General features: G+C 36.3%; 1 protein-coding gene across 4 annotated transcripts in view; it reads right to left on the minus strand.

The window, feature by feature from the left end:
• LOC116996220 (CUB and sushi domain-containing protein 3) overlaps nt 1–25,834 on the minus strand; it is a 617,877-nt gene that overhangs the window by 15,971 nt on the left and 576,072 nt on the right. For all 4 annotated transcript variants that reach the window (XM_033059469.2, XM_033059460.2, XM_033059450.2 and 1 more), the window contains 7 exons: nt 25,083–25,259; nt 21,590–21,769; nt 17,050–17,223; nt 10,510–10,683; nt 10,183–10,256; nt 2,095–2,206; nt 647–826 (listed from right to left, as the gene is read on the minus strand). In XM_033059469.2, the coding sequence (XP_032915360.1) occupies nt 647–826; nt 2,095–2,206; nt 10,183–10,256; nt 10,510–10,683; nt 17,050–17,223; nt 21,590–21,769; nt 25,083–25,259 (1,071 nt within the window). The remainder of the gene's footprint in view (nt 1–646; nt 827–2,094; nt 2,207–10,182; nt 10,257–10,509; nt 10,684–17,049; nt 17,224–21,589; nt 21,770–25,082; nt 25,260–25,834) is intronic.

Genomic DNA, 25,834 nt, shown 5'->3' on the forward strand with positions numbered 1-25,834 from the left:
TGGAAAAGACCTCTATGATCTTAGAGTCCAAAAGCTAACCTAACACTATCAAGTCCTCCACTACATTATAGTTCTAAATCCCACATCTACACATCTACCTCCATTACTTCCCTGGACAGCCTGTTCCAATGCTTGACAATTCTTCCTAATTTTTCCTAAAAATTTTTGCAAAGTCCAACCTAAGGCTTGCCTGGCGCAGCTTTAGGTCATTTCCTCTCAGCACTTAATTTGAAGAAAAGACCAAGACTCACCCTGCTGCAACTTGTTTTCAGGTAGTTATATAGAGAGCAATCAGGTTTCCCCTCTGCATTCTTTTCTCCAGGATAAAGACCCCCAGCTTTGTTAGCCTCTCCTCATAAGCCTTGTGTCGAAAATCTTTCACCAGGTTCATTTATTTTCTTTGGGATCAGTCCAGTATCTCAATATCTTTTTGGAGTGAGGGTTTCAAAACTGTACACACTGAATGACCACTAAGCAGGTCACTTTGTTATAGCAGGAGATTTGGTTCATCAAGCAGGACCTGCCTTTCATAAAAACATGCTGACAGGGTCCAATTAAAACGTTGGCATGCATGTGCCAACTGCAAGTAAAGAAAAGCACTGAAATATGACAGATGGCAGATGGAGTGGGAAACAGAAGAGCTTACCTTCACAAACTGGAACCTTCCCAGTCCATGTGCCATCAGACCTACAGGCTCTGTGCTCTGATCCTCCTGCCAAGAAGAAGCCAGGCTGACAAGTGTAAATCAATGTATAACCAAGTGATGGAAGATCCATTCCTGCAACATTAGCATGACTTGGTGTTTCTGGTTGTTTACAGTTGTGAGCTACAAAGAAAAGAGAACATATCCTTCTGTCGAAATGGCAAAAATATTTCTGCAAAGATTATATATGCCCATTCTGACAGTTCACTAACAAAGTAAAAAAATCAATAGAAATTATATATTGAATTCACATTATAAATTACTATACAGTCTATAAAATATCACCATGAGTCTGTAAATACACTCTTAAACATGGACCTTTCAATTCCAAGGGACCAAGAACACACTTAAATGCACTTGCATGAACAAAATTAATTGTCTGCATATGAGAACAGAAACAGCACACATCATACCAGACTTAAAAGCAAATATTACTTATATCACATATGATATCTATGTAGCATTGTACAACAGTAAGTAAATGATCAGTTGGAAAACACTATGAAAGGTCAAGGAGAAATTGAAGGCAAGTTGCAAATATCAGAAAAATTAAATTACCATTTCTAATGTCATATGAAGAGTCTTATATATTTGACAATCACCAGAATGTGGGATTTATGTGTTATCTCAAAGACAGCATACCTCCAAGAGCAGAGTTCAGCTTTCAACACACTGAGCTAACGATCTGCTGTTTGCCTAAGATTAACTCTAGCACCATCTGAAATAATAGTAATGCTGTTTCCTTCTGTGGATATGTTCTCCATTCACTGAAGTGATTCTATAGGGTCAGACCTTACAAGGTAAGACTATTTCCAGAAAAATATAGCTGATTAGTTGAACTAATAAGATTAACCATGATCTTAAATCTTCAGTAAATTATCATTATTTACCAAAGTGTAAAAGATCTATGAAATGAACTGCTGTTGTCTATATTCTAAGATTCTCTCTATTTCAGATTAGAAAATTTCCAATTGCAAACACTTTTTTCCACATCTTAAAATACCGTGACTCCTTGGCTGGGAAACAGTTCAAACTCTTTACTAGAATTGATTTTAATTATATGCTTTCCTGCATATTTTAGAACAGGACTTCTGATACGTCCTATTCTCACCACCTCCTCTCTGAATTAGAAAGGCTGCACTCTCTTAGATAGAAATTGACTTTGGATAAAGGTCTGCATATTTTTTTTCTCTCTCCTTGTTTGTTTTTTTAATTTCATTGTTTATTATACAAAAATTCACTCAACATTATATTTCTAGCTCCTGTAAACTAGTAATGCAAATTTCTGTAACTTTCAGTTAATAAAGTTGTATAGATTAACTTCATGACTATGTTACTGCAGCTAAATAATATAGATTAAAAAATTGAGAAGACAAAAAAAAAATTCTTACGGATACATTCTGGCTGGATTCCACTCCACGTAAGATCAGGAAGGCAAGTTCTTGTTGTTGAACCATGGAGCAGGTGTCCTTTTTTACACTGAAATTGAACAACATTTCCTACCTGTTGAAAAGTAGAAAACACAGTAATATTGTTATGAGCAACTATCAGCTAGGATTTTTTTTTTCCTAAATTTGATCACTCCTTCACATAATACAGACTTGATAAGTTGTGATTCTCTTTCTGTGGAAAGTAAATTAATTTCACAGAAAAATTTGATATGAAATAAAACATAGCTTCGTTCTCTGTAGAATTACTCTCCCCCCAAAATTAGATACTCCATGGAAGAAAATCAAATCCTCATCTTCCATGGTCTCTCTAGTGTGTTGTCTGGGCCTGGGACAGTTGATGCTTGGAAACAAAGCTTATGGTGCCTTCTCCACTTTGGAACGAAGAAGACCCAGTTGGGCAAAATTGCCAGAAACAAGGGAAGTCACAAAACTGAAATGCATATTAGATTATGCTGGACTTTTGCTGAACTAGATCCCCCTTTGGGGAATGCTGGATATATTCATAGGTTATAATAAGAAATATTTGATTAGAATAGACAGAGCTGGTCAACAATACCGTCTTATGCTTCAGAAGGTTCCTATGATATTTTAATTTTGTTTTTCGATGAGAGGAGGTAAAGAATAACAGCCCTTTATACCACTTTGATAATAGAAACTGGAGTACAAGTACATTACAATTTACAACAGCAATTCATCTGAGATTAGCTCTTAATTATTACCCTTATTATGGGTATGTGTTGCATAAAAAGGAAAATAGAATTCTTACAGTTTCTGCACAAACATAAAATGGAATAACTTGTTCAGCATGTCCAGTCATGGTGAAATTGATGAAAATGCAAATAATTCATAGTTTCCACCAAAAGCGAGGAAATTAGATTAGAAGTACATCATTCAGAGAGTATTGCATTACATAGTGTGAGTGGTTAATTCAAATATTAAGGTGCATAGATTGTATCTACTGTTCTGCAGTGACCTGCATTAATATATTTATTAACTCATGTTTAAACAAGAAGTTGAAAACTTTAAACTATCTGTGACAGCACATTTATAGTTCTGGTTTGGGTTTGATTTTTTAATTATTTTGTTTAAATGCATAACACTTGATTCAGACTGATGCTCAAAGGTAAAAAGTGGATTCTTTCCTGATAGTTTATTACTGAGAAACAGCATTTCACTTCTACAAGTATTCATTTCAAACTTTATAGTACTATTCTATTTCAGCTCAAGTTTCTCATCAGAATGAAATTTAATAATAACATGAAATACAGATAGTAGCTCATCAGCACAGGATGTGATTTAAAATTCGTCTCCCTTTATTTTGCTCTTTTCTGTGCTCACTGGAGTATGTAATTACTTTTAAAAGATTTTGAAGGAAATATACTAAATCACTTGCATGATTAAGCACAAAGTAGTAAAATACTACAAGTTTCAAAAATTGCACTAAGTAGCCATAGAAGTTTTTTTTCTTTTTGTGGTGAAGATCTTAGTTAAAACAATCAACATCATTATATTACTTTAGGAAAGTACAAGCCTTAAAAGAGATGTGCTCATATGATTACATCAGTGGACTAGGGAAGCACTACAGATATCATTTTTCTGGACTTCTGTAAAGCCATTCACAAGAGTCCCCCGCAACATCTTTCTCTCTAAATTGGACAAAGATGGATTCAATCAGTGGACTGTTAGACTGGGTAGCAGACTGTTAGTCAGATACGAAAGTGATTGGACAGTCACATGCAGAGGGCAGTGGTCAATGTCTCAGAATCCCAGTAGACATCAATGATCTTTGGTGCCCCACAGGCTTCAGTATTGGAGTCAGTGTTATTTAATATCTTCCTTAATGACACAGGTGAAGGTATTGAGTGCATCCTCAGCAAACTTGTAGATGACACCAAACTGAATGGTGTGGGTGACACATCTGAAGGATGGGATCCATCTAGAGGAACCTGGACAAGATTGAGATCATCCTGAGGTTTAGTAAGACCAAGTTCAAGGTGCTGCACTACGCATTATAGTAGGGGTGGGCTGGCATATGAACAGATCAAGAGCAGCCCTGCTGAGAAGGACTTGGGGATGCTGGTGGATGAGAGGGTGGACATGAGACAGTAATGTGCACTTGCAGCCCAAAAAGCCAATTATATCCAGGAATTAATCAAAAGCAGTGAGTGGAAGCAGGGCAAGGGAAGTGATTCTGACCCTCTACTCTGTTCTGGTGAAACCTCACCCAGAGTCCTGTGTCCCACTTTGGGTGTCTCACCACAACAAAACCACAGACTTGTTGGAAGAAATCCAGAAGGGGGCCACCAAAATGTTATGAGGAATTCTCCTATGAAGAAAGGCTGAGAGAACTGTGTTTGTTAAGCCTGGGAGAAAGAAGGCCTCATTCTGACCTAACTGTGGCCTTCCAGTAACTGAAGGAAGCCTATAAGAGACATGGAGAGGAACAATTTACAGACACATGTAGTGATAGGATGTTGGGGATTGGGGCTCTAAACCAGTACATAGGACAAGGGGGAATAGATTCAAAAGACAGTAGGCTTAGACTAGATACTAGGAGGAGGTTCTTTTGTAAGGGTGGTGAGAGACTAGGAGAAATTTTCCAGAGAAGCTGTTGATGCCTCATTCCTGGCTCTGTTCAAGGCCAGGCTGGAGAGGGCTCTAAGCAACCTGGTCTACCAGAAGGTATCCCTAACCATAGAGGGGGGCTGAAACGATATTATCTTGAAGGTCTCTTTCAACCCAAACCATTCCATGATTTTATGGTTTCACAAGAAACACAACCACTATATATGTAAGCACCAAAGCAGCATCAAAAATGCAACACTTGCCCAAGAGATTAAGATGTTTAAGAAGTGCTGCCATGCTGTTCAAGAATATAAAAAAATGAAAAAAAAATTCAAGTAATATTTAATAACAATATATTATATTAATTAATTACATAGGATCTGTATAGTAAATATTAAACAAACAAATGTAATTTTTAAAAGTTTTGTGATCTACTTAGCAGTATTCTTTTGTCAGAGGCACCAGGTGGCGCTAAAATGCAGCGTTCTATGCTCCAAAAATTCCCAGTGCTAAGATGTTCAGATTTCTTCTCATTTTTATTCTACAGCTGAAGTAGAAGCAGTAGTACTCTGAGTAACAGTGCTTGCATCCCAATTAAAAAAAAAAAAAAGAAAAAAGTTTAATCATGTCTGTTCAATACCTGCCTTTCTATAAGTGTCAGCTGCAGGTTGGATATTCCAAAAAATAACATAGTAATGTATAATAATTATCACAATAATAATTTATTATCCTTCTTATTTCTTACATCCCTTATAGGAATACAAGATACTTCTAACTCTTATAAGTTACTCCACAATCAATTTTTTTCTTACATTTCAATTCACCAAAGAACTTGAAGATACTTGAATAAATTTCTCCATCCCCAGCAATTTGTGCTAGAGAATTGAGAAACCAAGGGAATGCCAGTTATTTATCTTTAGTAACTTTTAACATCACACTGTAAGTGAATGAATACATAACTCATTCACTATAGCTGTAGTTTGGTAGCCCAATAATACATTATTGCCCTTGTAAGGGTGTTTTGAGTTTTCAAGACTACTGGGCAGAAGTTTGGCAGGTTTCCTTTGTCTGAAATAGTCTTGAGCTGCCTGGAGTTTTGTGTTCGTTTCAGTTTTCTTTTGTTTTGTTTCTAAACTTGCTTTAGTTGTAAAATTTCAGCTTCCTATGTTCAAGTAGCTATGACCAGTTTTTATACCTTTCTTTATCTTTGTATAGTACCATATAAAGATATGGTAACATGGATTTATATCCATATCAGAATAAAAAAAAATCTAGTATGTGCAGAATGAGATATTTCCCACTAATGTGATGCAGTACAGAGAAATACAGGTCTGGTGCTGGAATGACAGCAAAGCCCTTGACAAATGCAGACAACAGGATGCTGTGAATAAGACTACAGCGTGACTATGATAAAAGATGCAACACAGTCTTAGCACTGGAGATCCTGCTGCTGTGAAAAACTGACCCTTAATGACATACAGGCCTGGTCAGAATCAGGTTTCAGAGGAAAAAAAGAACTGTCTAACATAGGTGCAATGTACCTTATAGTATAGTTTGAAATATAATGTGTATAATAATGATCTGTGGTGTAAGAGGTGTAAAAGTGTGTTAGAAACATTACACATAACCCCAGATGAAACACGAATGACAGAGACTAAAAAATAAAAAAGTCATATTCGTGCGAGTGAAGCACTCCAGATTGTGACACTAACACACTGACACCAGAGACTTCAGGACAATGAGAAGCAGGAAAGTACATAGTGTCTGATAAGGCTTAAATTCATTTTTCATTGATGCAATGGTGGTGCCAACTGTGCTAATAGAGACAGCTATATTGTGGTAGTAGACTACTTCTCTTGGAACTTCATCCTACAATTCAATCAGCACTGAAATTTTTATAAGCATTACATTCACAGAAGAAGATTAACCGAACGGCTGTGCAACATCTGTAGATCAAGTTTTGTATAGAATTTCATAAAATAGAACCCAAGAGCTATCAGAGGGCTACCACTACTACATTGTGTCTATTTTCCTTTTTAAATTAAGACTACTCTTTGGCTCAATTTAAGTCTCAATATAAGGGAAGATAGCTGAATTTCTACAAAACATGTTGGAAAAGTATGAGAAGTAATAAATTGTATATATATGACTGACTGGTCTAAGCAGTTCTAAACTGTTTCTTCAATTCAGTAGTACCTTGTGTTGAAATAGTTTATTGCGAAAGTGCTATAAGCACTTTTCTATGTTTCTAGCAATATAGCTGAAGAAGTATTTCAAACCCTACAGTTTCTTTCCAAGGAGCGATTTATTTTCCAGATTACAGATGAAGGCAGTATTCACTAAGTTCTAAAGTTATTTTGTTTCCATTGTAACACACTTCTAAGGTAGATCTGTCAAATAAAAATGGCTCAGATGAAAGGTAAACATCCTAGAAGTATGTACTCTTAACAATTAAAGCAGATGATAGTACTTGTTTGCATGTCATGCCAGATATCCAAGTAGCACTAAACTGGTATTTTGATGTTATTTGAACACATAAGTAACTGATCTGCTTCTGCCTGAAGAATTTACTACTGAACAATAAAATCCATGCAAAATTCTGTTACCTCTTTTTCTACAAAGCTCTTATTTAATAGTTGAAACATCATTCAAATGTGACTTGATGATATTTGTGCTTTTGTTAGTGTAGATTCCAGGAGGTCAGGTTAAGCTATGCTTTTCAGTCAAGCCTAGAATTATCTTGTGTTTGCCTGAACTTTCAGTGCAATCAACGAGATAGGAAAACAGATAATCAAGAGTAGAGGAAAAAAACTGAATGAAATGATGGTGCTGTGGAAGCTCATAACTTGACATTAGTATTATGAAAAGCAAGTGTCAGTCAGTGATTTTTGTTCAATAAAAAAGAAGGTAGTACCATTTGATGAAAAGTATTTAAAACAAGATTCCACATATGAATACATGAATTCTAAGTGTAAAGCTACAGCTTGGTATTTTTTTATGAGACAGAGAAATAAATCTAAACCTGTAGAAGCCAATTAAGTTACCCTATTAGTTTAAATCTGAAGTATTTAAGAGAGTTAAAAGAAAACAAACAAAACCACAATCCAGACAAAACACAGAAACCCACATCTGAATTTTTAGACCAATTTAGAATGATTCTTTACCTTCCTGCTACGGATAGAAGCAAAAATCACTATTATCCCATTCACACAGGAAGTTAATTATAGCATAATATACATTAACTTACAATATTTTTGTGGTTTTAAAGGAGCCATAACATTATACAATGTATGATAATGCAGTATTTCTTTCTGGGATCTACAAACAATAACTTGTCTAAAACCAATCGTTTTCACAATTGTTTCCACCCAATCAAGAGCTTAGCTCAGTTTCATCTGTATTACTGATACATCTACCCTGTCATGTATCAACTAAGCAATCATACTTAGAGTAACCAGAAATTGCACATTTAGTTACTACATAAAATCAAATTCATCGTGTGAACATGAGAATAAGTTGCTGGCTGAGTAAGGAGTCTATAGCATATACATCTTAAATACTGGGCTCTAACCATATAACCTTTTGCAATTTCTTTTTCTTGAGTTTACACGGTTGTTAACTCTGCCAGCACTTACACTTATTTTACAAATGATTTGCCAATTGACATTTTGCTTGATATTTTTACAGTTCCATGCTAGCTGTGAATGATATTTTACTTACAACAACTACAGCACAAATGAGAGACTGAATTAGCTCCTTCAATGAAAGTTCATTAATATGTGAAACTGTGACAATAAAATTATAGAAAATGTTTAATAAATTATTTATTTGTTACATAGTTGAATAAAGAGTTGTCCTCTAGCATAAGGTATTATAACCAAAGCAAGGTAGCCTAAGGTCTGCCCCTGCTTATCCTATCTTGGCACAAAGCAGCACTTTTAGTCTCTAGAGAAAACTTAGACAATTTTATTATCACTTGCATATGATTGTGATCTTGCACAATCTGAGAACTCAAATTGCTAAAAACCAAGCCTGAGTAGTACTGCTTAAAGGCCACCAAACAGATAAACCAAAGAAATTTTTGGCCATGAAACTGAAAATGCCTTTAGCTACAATTTGCTTTTGAATACTAATTTCATTTTTAAATTTTGTTAAATTTCACTCAGCCCCTTCTTGCATCCCCGGCAAACTGCAGTTTTTATTCCCTTGCTACTAGATAGAGACCTCATACAACTGTGGAGTTGCTAGGTACTCTTCTGCTCATTCCTCTTCATGTGCCTGAAGCTTTCAGCCCTGGCATCTAACACAGATGCCACAGGAGAGATTAGGCTCTCTCATTGTTCACAAGATTCCTAGCAAATTGTAAGGTACATTCTTGTATCTCCAAACCATTCACTCATGAAAACATCTCCCTGACATCAGTGTTTTTTGTGAATCAGTAGCTCAAAATAATTTTCAGTTTCACAATTCTTTTTCCAACAAAAACATATGTAAGCACTATTAGGCACAAGACAGCCTTGTATAAAATGTGATCAACAGTCTCCTGGGAGGCATCAGGCAGAACACTGAAAACAGGTCAAGGGAGGTGTTTCTTCCCCTCTGCTAGCTCCAGTGAGTCATAAGCGAGTGTTGTGTCCAGTGATGGGCTGACAAGTGCAAGAGAGATAAAGACAATGCTTCATTGAGTCCAGTGATGGGCCACAAAATTGATTAAGGGACTATAGCATCTGAAATACAAGGAGTAGTTGAAAGACCTGGGGTTATCCAGCTTGCAGAAAAACACCCTGGGGGTAGGACAAGGAACAGAAGCAGACTTTCCTTCAGTGGTGCCCAGACACAAGGAGAAGAAATAGGTATAAACCGAAACATTAAAAATTCTCTTTAAAACTAAGAAAAAAGTGATCATTTTCACTGTGTGGGTGATCAAATGGAACAGGATGCCCAGAAGCACTGTTGAGTCTCCATCCCTGCAAATATTCAAAACCACCTGGAGACAGCCCTCATAAACGTAGCTGACCCTGTTTTGAGAAGGGGGAGTGGACTAGAAATTCTCCTAACTGGTCTGTGAATCTGTAATTCATTTGTGGTTCCAAACAGATCTTCTCTCAGGAAAAAAGTCCTGGTTTTAGAGTTTGTATACACTAGCAATTTGGCACACATTTTTGAGGAGAAAAGGCCTATTTAATAAATTGTAGGGAGCACTTATATATTGAGGGAGATATTGAAAGCCTTCAAGGTGAAATCAAGCAGAACCTGATCACAAGTTTTTCATGTAGTGCATTGCTGACAGGGACATGGGATTAGTGTGTCCCGATAAGGATAAGGATAAGGCTAAGGATAAGGAAACACAGTAGCAAACAACTCTTACAGAAGCATCTCTGAACCTCTAATCAGATGTTTCTAGACTTTGAAGTAGTATAAAATATTTACATACGCAAGTTGATTAAAAAAAGCATACTCTACCTGATAGCCAAATGTGTTATTTTGTGACCCGTGCCTTGGGACTCCTGGATTTTCACATGCTGTGCGAGTAGGTTCTAAAAAAATTGCAATAAATTAAAGACAAAACAAATTACAGTATTTTAATTAAATACATGAATGTATGACAAAATTAACTTTTTTCAGCAACATGCAATAAGCCAATCACAAAGACAAAAATTAGGTTATTTGATTCTTAAAGAGTATAGAAGAACACGAAGATAATTCAAAATAATAAAATCCTAGATTGACTTAGCAAGAAGAGGAATAATAAAAATTGGAAGAAATTTCAACACATGTGCATGGTCATACCTATGCATCGAGGAGAAGAACCACTCCATGTTCCATCTGCTTGGCAAATTCTGGTGCTAGAGCCAACCAAAATAAAAGGAGGGTTGCAGCTGAAAGAGACTTCTGATTGATAGATGAAGCTTTTGCCTTCTCTTTTCCCTTGAGCAGGTACTCCAGGATCACCACAAAACTTTGCTGTGAAAAAAGACATTATAGAAATTGAATATGGTATTTATTAAAAGAACCTAAACCAACTCTTAGCTGAACTAAGTGAAGAAATTACTGCAAATATTGTATTTATTTTATTAAAAACAGATCAAATAGGGAAACATTTAATAGGAATTCAGAGAGACTAGACATAAAATATTTAGTTTGCCAGATTGTAGTAGTTCTGATGGTTGTTCAAAATGACTGCATAGTGTGCTTGGTCAGTACCTGACTCTTAATAAATCAAGTTGACAACTTATTTTATTAAAGTCCAAATATCCACGATTCACCCAGGCCCCAAACTACATCAATCTGCAAATCTTTAGAGACCAATCAAAGAGTGCATCAAACTTTCTTGTTGACTTTCTCTCCTCTCCTACTTTCTTGCCACCTACCCAGTGCTCAATATTTTTGTATGATTAAAGGATTTAGCAGATAGATTTTAGGAGTCATGGAGTCCTGTTTCTTCATCCTTCACTGAAAGGTAAGATTTGGTATGTATGTAAGTACACTACTTGAAATTTAGAACAGTTAACAATAAAGAAACACACGAAAAAGAAAACATAATAAAGAAACTTCTGTCACAATCTAAAAGTCAGATACTAATAAACTGTGTTTAAACAGGATAAATTTCACTCATAAAAATCTGTTCTTAAATGGATATTTTTACTTATTATCACCTAAAGATTCCTTATGTCTCTAGCATGTCATAAAGTGAATGAGTAAATGCACTGCTAGTAAATTTAATGGCCTTCTTCTGCAGTATGAAGTATTGAATATTGTCAGAAGCTGGATTTTGAATAATTGACCCAGGAAATTAAATCAGCTATGTCAAACCTTGTGTCATCAGACTATATTATTCCTTGACACACCATGAATTCCAACACTGTGTAGTCTAATTTTAGATCAGACAGAAAACAGTGCAGTAATAATAATAACAATAACAACAACCCCTAACCTGTACATATTCAATAATGTTTCTAAATAGTCATGTTGTATAGACAGTGGAATTTTGTGCTCCATCTTTCTCATCTACAAACATAATTTAAATTACATCTCTCAAACTACAGTTTTCAAAATGCGTTTGTAATGTTTCTGTCTTTGTCACCCACATTTTAAGCTTTCCAAAGGACCTGCTCACATGAAATGTTGCTGCTCTTTGCTTCTTTCAACAGACACTGACTGGATGGGAAATCCATGCACACCCACACTGGTAAAGAAAAAGGGCTTAATCTGTAACATACCAGAAATGTATGCAATTTCATCACTTTGGTGGCAGGGAACTGTGTGCAGAATTCTGCATTCTGAAAAGATCTATGGATTGGAGACAGTGATACATAGTGTACACACAGTGCACTTAATTTGTGCATGACAGATCACGGTTGTTATGCTTTCACTAGAACATTCTGTGTCTTAATTTGAGAATACCTGAAACATAAATTTTTAACACAGGGACATGAATTTTTCTCCTAACAGTTCTTTGCACCGACAAAGTAACAACAACTCTGAAGGGAAAAACAATTCTTACATCCAAAAATTAGGTTTTGGTAAATTTATTAATTTATTTCTAAAACTAAGTAAATTCCGCCACTTAGTTGTCAGTCAAGCTGACCTAGTCATTTAATATCTACTGAATATCTTCCTCTTATATTAGTAAATATGGAAACCCGGCATCATGGCAAAACAAAGCAGTTTCCCTGTGATTCTAGAACAGGTGACTACAGAACAAAAGTTGCAGTGAGCTGGAAGTTTTATAAGTGCTTCCACTCTCAATGAAAATATTTTCCTAAGGACTCTGGGAGCCTTTAACAGAGCAGGACCATGGAGCTCTGGCACTGAGACCGAGGCTTGTTTCATTCTTAAATGAAATTTAACTGATTAACAGCACATTTCTTGTAAATGTATGATGGCAGAAGTGAGCACACCTGTCCGAGAAGTGCCCAGGTAGAGGAGATGCTCAGCCTAGTGGCTGAGATTCTTGAGGAGGCATTTGGGCTGAAGAGCATCAGACAAGGAGATTGACTTGTGGCATCGCATTCTACCATCCTTGGGATGAATATACCAGCCAACCATGACACAAGAAACAAAAGATCCCCTACCCTCTCACCACCAGGCAGAAGGAGGGGATCTAAGAGAGGAGGGGAAATGGAAGCAGGTTACAGCTTGTGGGGACAGTCAAATCCCTTCCCAGCCTGCCTCATCTTCCCTGGTGCCCAAATACAATGGGTACGAGGCCCTGGAACTAGATGGACTAACAACTTAAGATGCAGATGAAAGTTGTTCTAGAACTGGAGGGAATAACCAACCCACAGCACCATGACCACCTCTGTCAAACAAAAAGAGCAGTGGTTTTCATAGGTGAATCCCTGTAAGGGAATCCAAGAACCCAATATACCAACTGGACCTTACTCATAGGGAAGCCTGCTGCCTCTCTGGAGCCTGGGACATTACTAGTACAATCCTCTTTTTATTATCTGCAGTTCTTTATGTCCACAGCAGTGAGGCAGCAAAGAGAAATCCAAGAGTAACCAGAAGAGATTTCAGGCCTTAGCACAATTGTTTGAAGGATCAGGAGGACATCTTGAATTTTCTTCAATCCTTTCAGTATCAGGGAAGAATACTGAAAGGAACAGGCAGACCCAACTGATCAACAGATGGCTGTGATGATAGCGTCATCAGAGGAACTTTGGGGTTTTTTATCACATTATGGTCTATACAACACCAGATCAACTGCTATTCAATGGCAGTCAGAAACTGTCTCTTCTCAGAAAAGAAAAAATATTTTTGTGCAGAAATTAGAAGGGCTGATCAGTTTTAAACCACACTGGAAGAGGGAAAGGGACAAAAACAGGTTTATCTGTGATAAGCAATGGGAAGGCTTGCCAGAGTTTGAGTATTAGTGAGATCCTTCAGTCTTCTCCTTAAGGACCTAGAAGGCTTGACTCAGCCCTTGAAATATGACATCCTTGGCACAAGGAAAAGCTGGTGGGATCAGTCCTGTGACTGTTGGGCAGTATGAAGGGTGACACACTTTTCAGGAGGGATAGGCAGGGCAAGTGAGGCAGGGGGTGATGAGGCAGGGCAGAGGGGTTTGCTGTTTGCTGTGACTTGGCTTAGGAATGGTACTGCCCAATTCAGGGCCCCCCACTGAGACTCCCCAAAAGCACCCTTCTGTTCTCTTTCACTCCCCTATGTACTCCCCTCCCCTTTCCTGGGGCTGGGGCTGGAATTGCAGGAACAAAAGGTAGGGATCATGGGTTGAAAAAAGACCAATTTACTGGCAACAGCAATGAGATAAGAAAACAAACAGTAACAACAACAACATTAATTACAAAAATGTAAAAAAGAGAGGGTGATTCACTTGCAAAATATTTACTGCAGAGCCCATTCCAACCTACCACAGACATGTTTTTCTGACTGGAAGAACCAAGAATCCTTTCTCCCACTTCTGGCAGTGATGTGAGGTTTTATAGAGTAACACCTGGGACTTAGCCCTGCCCCCTCCCAGATACTGCTGGGATTTATTAATTAACCCTGTCCTGGCCAAAACCAGGACATTTTGGCGCATTAAGATCCTTTGGTAAGGATTAAGGGACACACAAACAAAGTGGAGTCTACTAGAGGGCACAAAGTCAGAATTTTAATACTGGTAAGTTATTCTTCAATAAACTAAGGCAGACCCCTAAATCAACTTCTTTTGTCTTTTTGGGGGACTTCAGCTTGCCAGATGCTAACTGTGAATACCACACAGCTGGAACAAACAGGTCCAGAAGATTCTTAAACCACCTGGACTCAAAAGTGTGTTTGCTGGTAACACTAAATTGGGAGGACCTGTTGACTCACTTAAAGGCATCTGTGCTCTTTGGAAACACCCAGACAGATCAGAGGACTGGGCAATTGCCAGCAATATGAGCTTTAACAAGAACAAGTGCTGATTCTGCACCTAGGCTGGGACAACCCTGGATGTACATCCAGAATGGGAAAACACTGCTGGAGAGCAGCACTGCAGAAAGGGATTTGGGGGTCCTGGTCGATGTCAAGTTCCACAGGAGTCAGCAGTGCTCTGGCAGCCAGGAGGGCCAGCCCTGTCCTGGAGGGCATCAGGCACAGTCAGGCAAGGCAGGACAGGGGATTGTCCTGCTCTGCTCTGAGCTGGGGCAGCCTCACCTCCAGTGCTGGGGGCAGCTTTGGGCACCACAATATAAGGATATAAAGCTATTAGAGAGTATGAAAAAGAGGGCAACAAAGACAGTGAAAGCCCTGGAGAGGAAGCCTCATAAGGGATTGTCTGAGGCCACTTGGTTTGTTCAGCCTAGAGGAGAAGAGACTGCAGCAAGATCTCATTGTGGTCTTCAGCTTCTTCACGAAGTGAGGTAAAACAACATGCAGTGATCTCTTCTGTGTGGTAACCAGGGACAAAACTCAAGGGAATGATATAAAAATGTGTCAGGGAGATTTAGGTTGTATATCAAGAAAAGGTCTTTCACCCAGAGGGTTGTTGCGCACTGGAACAAGCTCAGGGAAGTGGTCACAGCACCAAGCCTGTCAAGGTTTGAGAAACCTTTGGACAATGTTCTCAGGTACATGGGTACAGCTCTTTGGGTTGTTCTGTGCTGGGCCAGCAGTCAGACTTCGATGATCTTCATATGTCTCTTCCAATTCATTATATCCTGTGATAATTCTTCAATTCTAAGTTACATCTGCAGTTAGGAATTTTTGGCATACGTCTACATTTTTGTCATCTATTGCCAAGCTTATGAAACTAGCAGTCCTGTACTGAAATTACTGCATGAGTAATTAAGCAAACAAATTTACTGGGTCACAGATGACAAATACTCCACAAAGGACATGGTCATATTCCATTCTGAATAATTATTCTATGTCATAACTATATCTTGCATATATTCAGCTACAGGCTCTCTCTACAGAACCAAGCTAGGAACTAAATTTCTGATGTCAAGAACTGCTTATTGAGAATGACTTTCATCAGCTCCCCCTCATTTCTGCCAGATGGCAACTAGCTTAAGCTCTTTGACAAGCACTGGCTGCCAAATGTTTTCTCATGCAAGCCAATGGGTAACCATTGCACATCAACACCATTCAGTTAAGGTAATAGGCATGAAATAGCCTGAAATTCCCAGGCAACTGCATTCTGTGCTAAATACACTGTTTAAGAAGTTTAAAAGTAGAACCCAGTTTTTTAGTGTATACTGCAATATTGAGTATTCATACTTCAAAATCATGAATAGCTTGTGATATATAAAAAATTAATGAAGGACACCATATTTCAATAAAGAATAATGAAATATTTTTTCATAGCCTCTGATATTCACAGTATAGTGGACTCTAGAAGAGTTCTACCTAGATAATTTCTTCATGTTCTACCTCTGCTACACAGAATTTCAGCGGCAGTCAGAAACTTGTTGATGATGTGAGAATGTAATTGGGGCAAAAAGGAAAAGAAAAGATGATCTATATTATATGCTTTCCTAGTACTGGGATATAGCCAAATACAGAAAATTTTTGACACAGTGAGATGAAAAATGAAAAAAAAAAAAAGTAAAAGAACAGAGAAGTGCATTTTGAAAAATTTAGCAAGCTACCTGGCAAGTGCAGCTACTTGGCAAGTTCAAATTAAATTTCAGAGACTGTAAAGCCAGGAATAAGATATCATCCTCTTCCAGTTAGACTCCTTTTTGAAGACCATTGCAGAGTGGTATAATTATTCTACAAATAACTACAAAACCTCCTTCTTCACTGCAATCAATTGAATATCTCTCAGAAGAATGGCAATCACTTTTAATGAATGGGATTGGATACTGTAATGAAACTTGTAGCAAAAATCCATCAATTTTATTTATAGCTTTCAGATTAATAAAATTTACTGCATAAAATATATAGGTTAATTTACTGCAGGGTGAAAAATATTTAACTTTCACAGAATTACCTAGGTTCTAGTCAACATTACAGCCAGAAAAAAAAAAAGGAAATAAAAGTTATTATAATGCAAGTTACCCTATCACGTGTGTAGCTCGATCTGAAAACCAAGACAGCACCCTTAATCTTGAATTGCCTTGGATTATGTTGTACACATTGCCTGTAATATTTTTTTTTTGCATCTGCATCTAAGGACTCTTGTATGCTCACATACAGATATTCCTATGACCTTCTCAAACTGCTACTAACATTAAAATTTTGGAAAATTTTAGAAATTTTTAGAAGGATTGTAATTATCCCGGGTTTGAAATTAATTGAGCCACTGTGGGAGGAAGGTAGAAAAAAAGTGAAACCTTTAAAGAGGAAAAAAACGTTATCGTTGAACAGCAAAATACAGGCAGTAAGGTGAATACGTACGTAAACACTGAGGTACTTCACCACTCCATGTTCCATTCCCAACACAAGTCAAAACAGCAGGAAAAGAGAGTTCATATCCTGGAGAGCAGACATAGCTAATGCTAAATCCCCAGTCCAAGTTTGTTCCTTCCAACCTTCCATTAGAGATCTGCGGAGGAGTTGGGCAGGTAACAGCTGCAATAATATTAAAAATAATTAGGCACAGCTGCTGCAAATATCCCTGGTGTACACAATTACTAGAAGAACCATATGGGCTAATTTCACCTTTTTTTTTAGAGGACAATACAGTCAGGACATGCTATCTTTCTCACTGTATTCTTGCCATATTTCCTGAAGTTAGTATGTCTGGCTTCCTTCATTTAGGAGGCAGTTGGTGATTGATGAAGTGTCTTAAATAAACCAGGATGCTGCATCAAACCAACTAGGAAGACTACCTAAAAATCAGTATGGAAACTATGATGTGTATGACATTTAAGATATGTCTGGTAATCTACTACAATTTCTTTTTTGGTCTGTTATGAGAACATATAACCATATTTTTTTAGTGTGGCAATAATCAAATATTTTCTTCCTATTGACCTGCTTAGGCATTTGTGAGATGGTAATGCTAGAGATGAATTTCCAGTACAACTGTTGCAAAATATTACTTGAAAGTCTAAGTACTACAGTTTGATTACTCTTTGCTTTTTTAGTAGTTCATCACCAAGCATCTGGTTGCGAGCAAGAGGGAAAAAATACAAGGATTTGCAATTCCTTGAAACTGTTAGTATTGCTACCTCTAAGAAGTATTTCAGTATATTTTGTAATTTGCAAGCCTCCTAAGAGAAAATAGAAACATCTTCTATTTGGTTGTAGGCAAGAGGACTAAAAAACAGTACAGGAGGGCAGTAGAAATAGAGATGCAACTGATGTGATGAAGATGAAAGTGTTATTCACTGGATAGTGGTGCAGTAACAGACAATTGCTAATCGAAAGCTTAAGGGGAAAAGGTATTAAAGAAATTAAATTAAATAAAACCTGAACCAAAAAGAGAAAGGATGAAATTTAGACCAAGTTGATAGAATGAATGAGACAGACAAGAGGGCAAACTGTGCTAACAAAAGAGAAAGAAAGCAAAAAGATCTAATACTATTTAATCTAGTAAAGCCAGTTGGGATAAATGAGAGATGTGGTGATTAAAAATTGAGCAGAAAACACACAGGTCACAACAACAGAGGAAATTAAATGCTGCACTCATAACCTTTAAACTAATGTTTAGAACAGCTGTCATCTTGTAGGCTTAAAAGAATTCAGTGGTACTAGGTGATGAGTAATATGTATTTGAATGCAACCTGCAGGGGGCTCACTATGTATCATTTCTCTATTCTTATTATTCTCTTCAGTGAGAGAATCTCAGTTATGTAGACCATAAAGATACTTGACAGTACCATTCATGGCTGCTTAAGAATACTAGTATCAAATAACCCTTTGCCAGCCAGTAAAGCAAATCTAGATTTTGGGGCCTTGATTTTGCTCCATAAAAGGACATGATAACTCATGCCACATTTCTATGATGTTTCAATAAAAGTAATTCAAAATAAGTGCTCTAAGCAGCAGAATTCTGTCTTCATTCTCGAAGAGCTTCACAAATAGTCCTTTTTAAAGGGTCTGTATATTTTAACTTCTAAACTGACTAATAAGGGAAGAAATACTGGCAAATAATTGAGAAAGAAGAAGTAGAAGAAAATAGATGTAACGTCAGAATTTTAAGGTGTGAAAAGCAAAACAAAGCAACACCCAGCAACAAGCCAGAATGCTTTTCTATTTTGGTCAGAGAGTTAGGCATAAATATGTACCACAACATTCTCAGTTTAAGAACTGCTAGTATATTACAAATGCAAGTCTGCAAAAAAGACAATGTTGGACTATTTGAATATTTAGTTGCAGATGAACATGCATCCTTTTCCAACTTGGCATAGCAGAGCAGTATTTATATCTTCTCTTTCAATGGCATGCTGACAATTATGCATTTGTTTTCTGCCCAGTTCATTTTCCAATTGTTTTTAACTAAACAGTACCAAAGGACCCTGGGACTTCATTCTGAAAGTAAAAGCTACTTGTTGCACATTTTATACTACTGTATATAATATATAATATATAATGTATAATGTATAATGTATAATATATAATATATAATATATAATATATAATATATAATATATAATATATTATATATTATATATTATATATTATATATTATATATTATATATTATATATTATATATTATATATTATATATTATATATTATATATTATATTTTACATTATATTAATTATAGATTATTAATTACTAATTATTAATTATTTTAATTAGAGTATTAACTTTTCTAATGTACATATGCAAACTAAAGTAGAATGAAATTCTGAGAACACTATAGATAATACATAGGATTATTAATTAGCATTTGCACAAATGTGTATGACCCAAAAACCAGAAAGACTCAAACACTCAAAGTTAAAATTGACAGTAAAATTCTTTCTTTGTATAATTCTGCTTGAATCAGATCAAGAGTTAGATCTCCTGGCCACAGTTAGGTATCAGGTATCCTGTAGACCATAAGAATTTCAGGCTGAGACACTTCATCATAAATATGTGTTTTGTCTTATGATCTTCTAGCTGTTGACTTACAGCCACTCTTGGAGACTGACAGAGTCTTGGTCAATATGACCACTATGTCCATTCTTCATTTCTTAAAATAAATTTTTAATTGAAACTTGGACTAACTATGAGCACAGTGTAAATAGTGGGGAAAAAGTGAAATGTCAAGAGGATTTCAATGTGTTCTTAAGAATGTGTCAGGAAAATAACTTTAAAATTGACTTTGTCAAATGTAAATTAAAATCAAACTGGACTTGGTAAAATATTAGGGGAACTGTGTTCAGCAAGAAAAATAATTGCAAATATGGTTGAGATTTGAAATTTTGACAAATTTTGAGATTTAGTTTGACAAATGAATTCATGGGGGGAAAATTAGTCTGCTTAGTAGGTATGTTACTTTTGTTTCTTAAAACGAAACAGAAGCAAGATGGATAAGAATAATGTCCAAATGTAGCTAACTAAGTTTTGAAAGAATAGAGATCAGAAATACTTAGTGTGATCCCAGAAAGAAATCACCAAATGATAATGCTGTTTTTCTACAAATGTAGTATCAGGGAGAAAAATTATTCTAGAGAGAAGCTGTTTTAGGATTTAGCAAGTGAGTCTCTCAGAGAAAATATTTATGATGAGACAGATAAGTTTGTCTTTCCACTATGTTCAGATTTTTTGCTGTTAAAATTTCAACAGGGTACATTAAAATACCCAAACCCAACAACAAATAAAAACCCAACAAACAAAAAACCCCATGAAAATCAGATATGCAATTTGAAGAAGAGAAAGAAGAAGTACCTTGAGATTAATCCTTTCAGTCCCCATAGTAGAAAAAATAACATGAAGCAGAAAAACCTTTATTGGGAAATTTGCACAAAAGATTTAATCTTTTTGTAGTAAGGTGATGTTTAAAGGTGCCTGTCTAATAAAGAAGGGATCAGGAAAAATCTTAATATCATAGACAGTGTAATTCAGATGAATTTGCCTTTGACAAAGTTCAGTTTGTATATATTTATATCTTTCCTAGATGTTTCTTTTACATGTTTGAGTGTTCTGTTTGTAAAAACAGGAACATATATATGGTTACAGTAATTTCATGACCATAAGGTGCACTGGACTATAAGGCGCACCCCCCGGGAGTCAGCAAAATTTGCAACTTTGTAGATCATATAAGGGGCACTGGACTATAAGGCGCACATTTCTTTTGCAGCGAGGCTCCGCCCCCAGCTCCCCCCACGCGGTTGCTGGCCAAGGCCCCGCCTCAACCCAGCAGCCATGGGCCCCCGGGGATGCCTGGACACGGGAGGGGCGGTGCTGCAGGCCCCCTGGCCCACCTTCACCCGGTAGCCATGGGCCCCCTGGCCCGCCTCCACCCAGCAGGGGTGATGCCATGGACCCCTGGGCCCGCCTCCAGCCAGCTGCCGTGGCACTGCTGGCTCCCGCCACGGCTCACAGTTCACACTTCCAGTTTGACAAATTTCGCAACTTTGTACATCATATAAGGTGCACTGGACTATAAGGCGCACTTCCGGGTTCGAGGGAAAATTTTAGTCAAAAGGGTGCACCTTATAGTCGTGAAATTACTGTACTTTCTTATGACATGCTAACTGCAATTAACAAATCTAAACCATAATTTCATATTGGGTAGTTCAGTTTAAGAACAAAGTAATAAAGTATTCTAGAGAACTGTAAAAAACTGTTCAATATATTGTGCTTGCAGGAATATAAAAGGGAAAAAGAGGCAAAAGATGAAGTCATTGTCTCTGCAACCAAATATATCAATTCAATGTATTCATACTAAAAGTAAGTTTTGATTTTTGGAGAAATACACAATAAATTAACAATACAATTTACAATAAACAGTGTAGGTAAATGTCATAGAAGAAATAGCTGACAAAATAAATGTTGTACCTTTGCATGTTGGGATTACTCCACTCCATGTACCATTGCTAGTACAAGTGCGAATTAAGGAGCTATTTGCTTCCATTGTGTAACCAGGTTGGCACATATAAGTAACATTTTGTCCAACAACATAATCATCACCATATCTCATGCCATTGGCTGGGACTCCTGGATCTCCACAACTGATAACTGCAAGCAAAGAGTTGAGGAACATATTTTAAAATCTAATTGAGATTTATCTATATGTGAGGGGAAAAAAACATGACAAAATTAAGCATTGATTGGGGGAAAAAAGAAGGAAAAATTAACATAAACCTCATCTCCACCAAGAGAAGGTAAAAATATGCTGTCCTAATTAGCTGCCAAACATATGTATAGCTCTATAATAGTTGTATTTGGAGAACATAAATGCTTTCATTCAACAGTAGTAGTGAAGGACTGTTCAATTTTGAGTGATAAAATTTCAAGATTACAAAACAAAACAAAACAAAACTAGAACAAAGGGAAGAAATAATCCATTTGCCACTACCAGCCTTTGATATGCTAAAATTTTCCTATCTATTCAGTTTCATTATGAAAAAAGTAGATGCCTATTACTTACTTTACTTTTCTAGGGTATTCTGAAAGGAAACAAAATCTGTAGAATTTAAAATATGTGAGTGCAAAAGCCTCCCACTTTATAAATTATTTCATATTTGTACCTGTACATAAACAGGTGAGAATATGGGCCAAAACTATGGGCTATAGCTTACATAAAAACTAGGTCTATAGTACTTCAATGTGTGGGAGTGGTTGTAAAACCTTTTATGACTTCTAGTATCACAGATAATTTAATTTCCTAATGAAATAAAGTATGTACTTGTAAGGAGTTAATAAAAAGTTTTATATCATTGTAATCTGAGAATAGTGTTAAAACAGGTACGTTTCCTTCAGACCTGGTCAAATGGATCTATCAATTTCTGGAACAGTTTTTAGAACAAGAAATCCAGAGAACACTAGTGGCAATGCTAAAAAGTGGTTGTTTTCAGGGAAAAAAAAAAGGTAAAAATAATATAGCATCCCATGTGTTTTACGGTTTATTTTATAGTAAACTTGAAAACCACCCTACAGCATTGCTATTCCTCTGGAAAAGTGTGAGAAGCAGTTTCCTGGGCAGCGTACACATCCTGGCCACTTCTAACTCAGTGCCAAAGTGTGGCTGATGTCAAGTCACCCTTTCTCCTTTCTGGATCTGGATCTCCAAAATCACAAAATCCATGACTACATATTTTTGGCATAGCCCCCTTGATTAATAACTCAGGACCTGAGAATCCAAGATATATATATATATATATATATATATATATAGTATACCTTCTCTACAGTTTACCATGGTCTGAGTGAGCACATACTAATTACACAGCATATATCAAATCTTACAATGTCCCATGCAATCACTGTGTGGATACAGAAGAGATTAGAACCACAAGGTTATCTGCATTAGTGTAAAGGTAGCTAATGTATGATAAAGAAAACAGGTAGCTAATATACTAGCAAAGAAAACTGGAGATCAGCCTATTTTAATTTACCTAGTAATAAAGTAAATTCAAATTATTTCAAAACCCATAAATTTTTCTTGGTCACGTTTCAAAAAACATAGAACTGGGAAAGATAGATATTTACACAAGTACTTTCAAATACTTTGAAATTTTGTTTATTTGAAATATTTCATTTACTATCCTTAAAGTATAAATTCTACTAAAATATTCCTCAATATTTTTACAGATATACTATTGCCTTTTTCCTTTTTTCCTCTAATCTTTGTTTCATTTCAGTTGGACCACCTCCACTCAAGTCACTATTTTAGACAAAAACATCTTAAATTGTTGCAGTGATACTGACCAGAAGAGCATTTCCTGTTGATGAGCCAGTGAATACCAACAGGGTGACCCTGGGGAGCCCCAGGCCTGTGCTGCACAGCCAGGGTGGCCTTCAGACAGACCTGTGCTGTGCCACACAGATCTCTTGCCCTGGCACATGTCACTGGGTTGCTGCAGGCAGATCCCACTCAGCGATTACACCTTGCTGATGACACAGACCTGTTTTTTATTTACCAGTACAAGAGGCCCTCTTGAGAACATTGTTTCTGTTTGACTGCAGAAATATTAGTGTTACTTCTTTCTAAAAAAATCCTATAATAGCTTGCAATGATCTAGTCTATGTGACATTGCACAAGGACCAGTCCTGTTTGATGGTACACTGCCCAGGGCTCCCAGCCTGTAAAGAGGCATAAAATGATCTATGCTGTTCTCTTCTTACAGTGTCAGCTCTAAACCCCAGCACTTTCAATGATGTGAAAGAAGGACCTGTCATAAGTATGGATTGGCTGTAAATTTTGATAACACCTTGAGTAAATAAAAGTGGTATATCCTGAATCTCCCTCTCTTTGTTTTACTATGATACTTCCTCTGTCAACATATTTCAAGTTTAAATCTCATGTTTCTACCTGAGTAATGTGTCTTGAGAAGATTGTTTTGGCATATATTTCAGCAAAATTTTATTCTAAAATACAAGAAAAAATATAGATTCAGTTGACATCACAAACCACCTTTATCTTTGGAACAATTAATCTGCTTCTCATTCTAATTTGTAAAATAATAAATAAACAAAAACACTGGGCACTCTCTCAGGCTTTATGACTACAAAAATCCATTAAAGATGGATTTTAAAACACCAGAAATTTTATCACCTAGCTTTTGGCTTCTGTTTGGGTTGCTGTAAGTGTGTTCAAAATTTAAAAACCAGTTTTCTATACCTCTGATGAGGATATGTTTCTTCAAAATGATAGGCAGTCTCATGCAACACATAAATGTAAAATTTTCATAATTGCTACTAAAAAATGAACTAGGACATGTAATAAAGAAGGAACAGATGGGCTTGAAAATAAAGTGTTGCAAAATGCTCATTACAAATGTTAGAGATGCTGAAATAGCTTCTGTTAAGTGGGGTAGCCAAAGGAGTATTAAGGTTAATGAAGAGGCCAAACAGAAGATGATATGTTAAAACAGGACAACAGTTTTGACCTTGGAGTCACTACTATAAGAATCCTCAAAGGTTCATTACAAGGTTTTTATTTTATACTCTCTAGAAGAATAGAATATTATACTGCTAGTTTTTCAAGATCAAGTAAAGCAATTAAAATTAAAATGAATGGATACGTCATATCACAAAACATAAACAAGATTGAATATATATACTGGTAAAGAATTAAAGTAGGTCGATCATGTAACCATACAACTCCCTTAAACTGAAACAGCAGTCTATACATTTTACTACGCTCTGCCTTTATTCTTCATATTTGCATAGCATTATATTTGAAAAAAGTATTTAGCATACGAAATTGCATAGGAAGTAGTGCTACAAAAAGCCAAAAATTTATTGGCATGAGATTCCTGTATTTTATTTATTTGTTACTTTCAGAGGAGAGGAAAAACAAAAACTATTCATTAGAAATGTGTCTTACTTGTGCAGTTTGGCAAGGATCCAGACCATGTTCCATTGGCAGTGCATTGTCTTACAGATGATCCAGAAAGTATGTATCCTTCCATGCATGAATAAATTACTGAATTAGAGAATGTAGTTCCATCAATACGAAGTACTTTTCCATTAGCAGTTGTTCCTGGATTACCACACTGTACAGCTATAAAGGAAAATGTGAAATAATTTCAAAACACAGTAAAGATGATTTCTGAAATAGGAAAAATTGAAGCAGGAACAATCCTTCTGCCAGCAGTGTTATTTGGTAGAAATCCATTCTGTTGTCCTTAAAAATGTAAGTTTTGCCACCTACTGATGAGACAAATTGTACAGTAAAAAATTGTGTGCATGAATTACTATTTTTCCCCATTTGGTTTGTAGAGAAACAAAACCTACAAATTTAGCTTTATAATCTGCATCAGTGAAAAGCTAGTTTAGAGGCAAAAACAAACTTCCAATTATAAGAAAAAGTCCGATCTACAATTATAATTGTAGATTTAATTTGAATCATACGTTTCTAGCATCACTGAAATATTCTTCCTAATTAAAAGCACTGAATGGAGTCAACTGTTACTTCACAGGCAGATGGCATCCTGATGTTTCCCAGTTTTTCAATGTTCTACTTTGGAATTTAAATGCATCCTTCTTATGTGATTACATCTAATCTCTATGACCTAAACTAGAACAATATACCTGTGCATGAACTACCTACACGTACATGTATCTGTGAAACACGTT

The sequence above is a fragment of the Catharus ustulatus genome, chromosome 1 (assembly GCF_009819885.2).
Source record: "Catharus ustulatus isolate bCatUst1 chromosome 1, bCatUst1.pri.v2, whole genome shotgun sequence".
Lineage (NCBI taxonomy): Eukaryota > Metazoa > Chordata > Aves > Passeriformes > Turdidae > Catharus > Catharus ustulatus.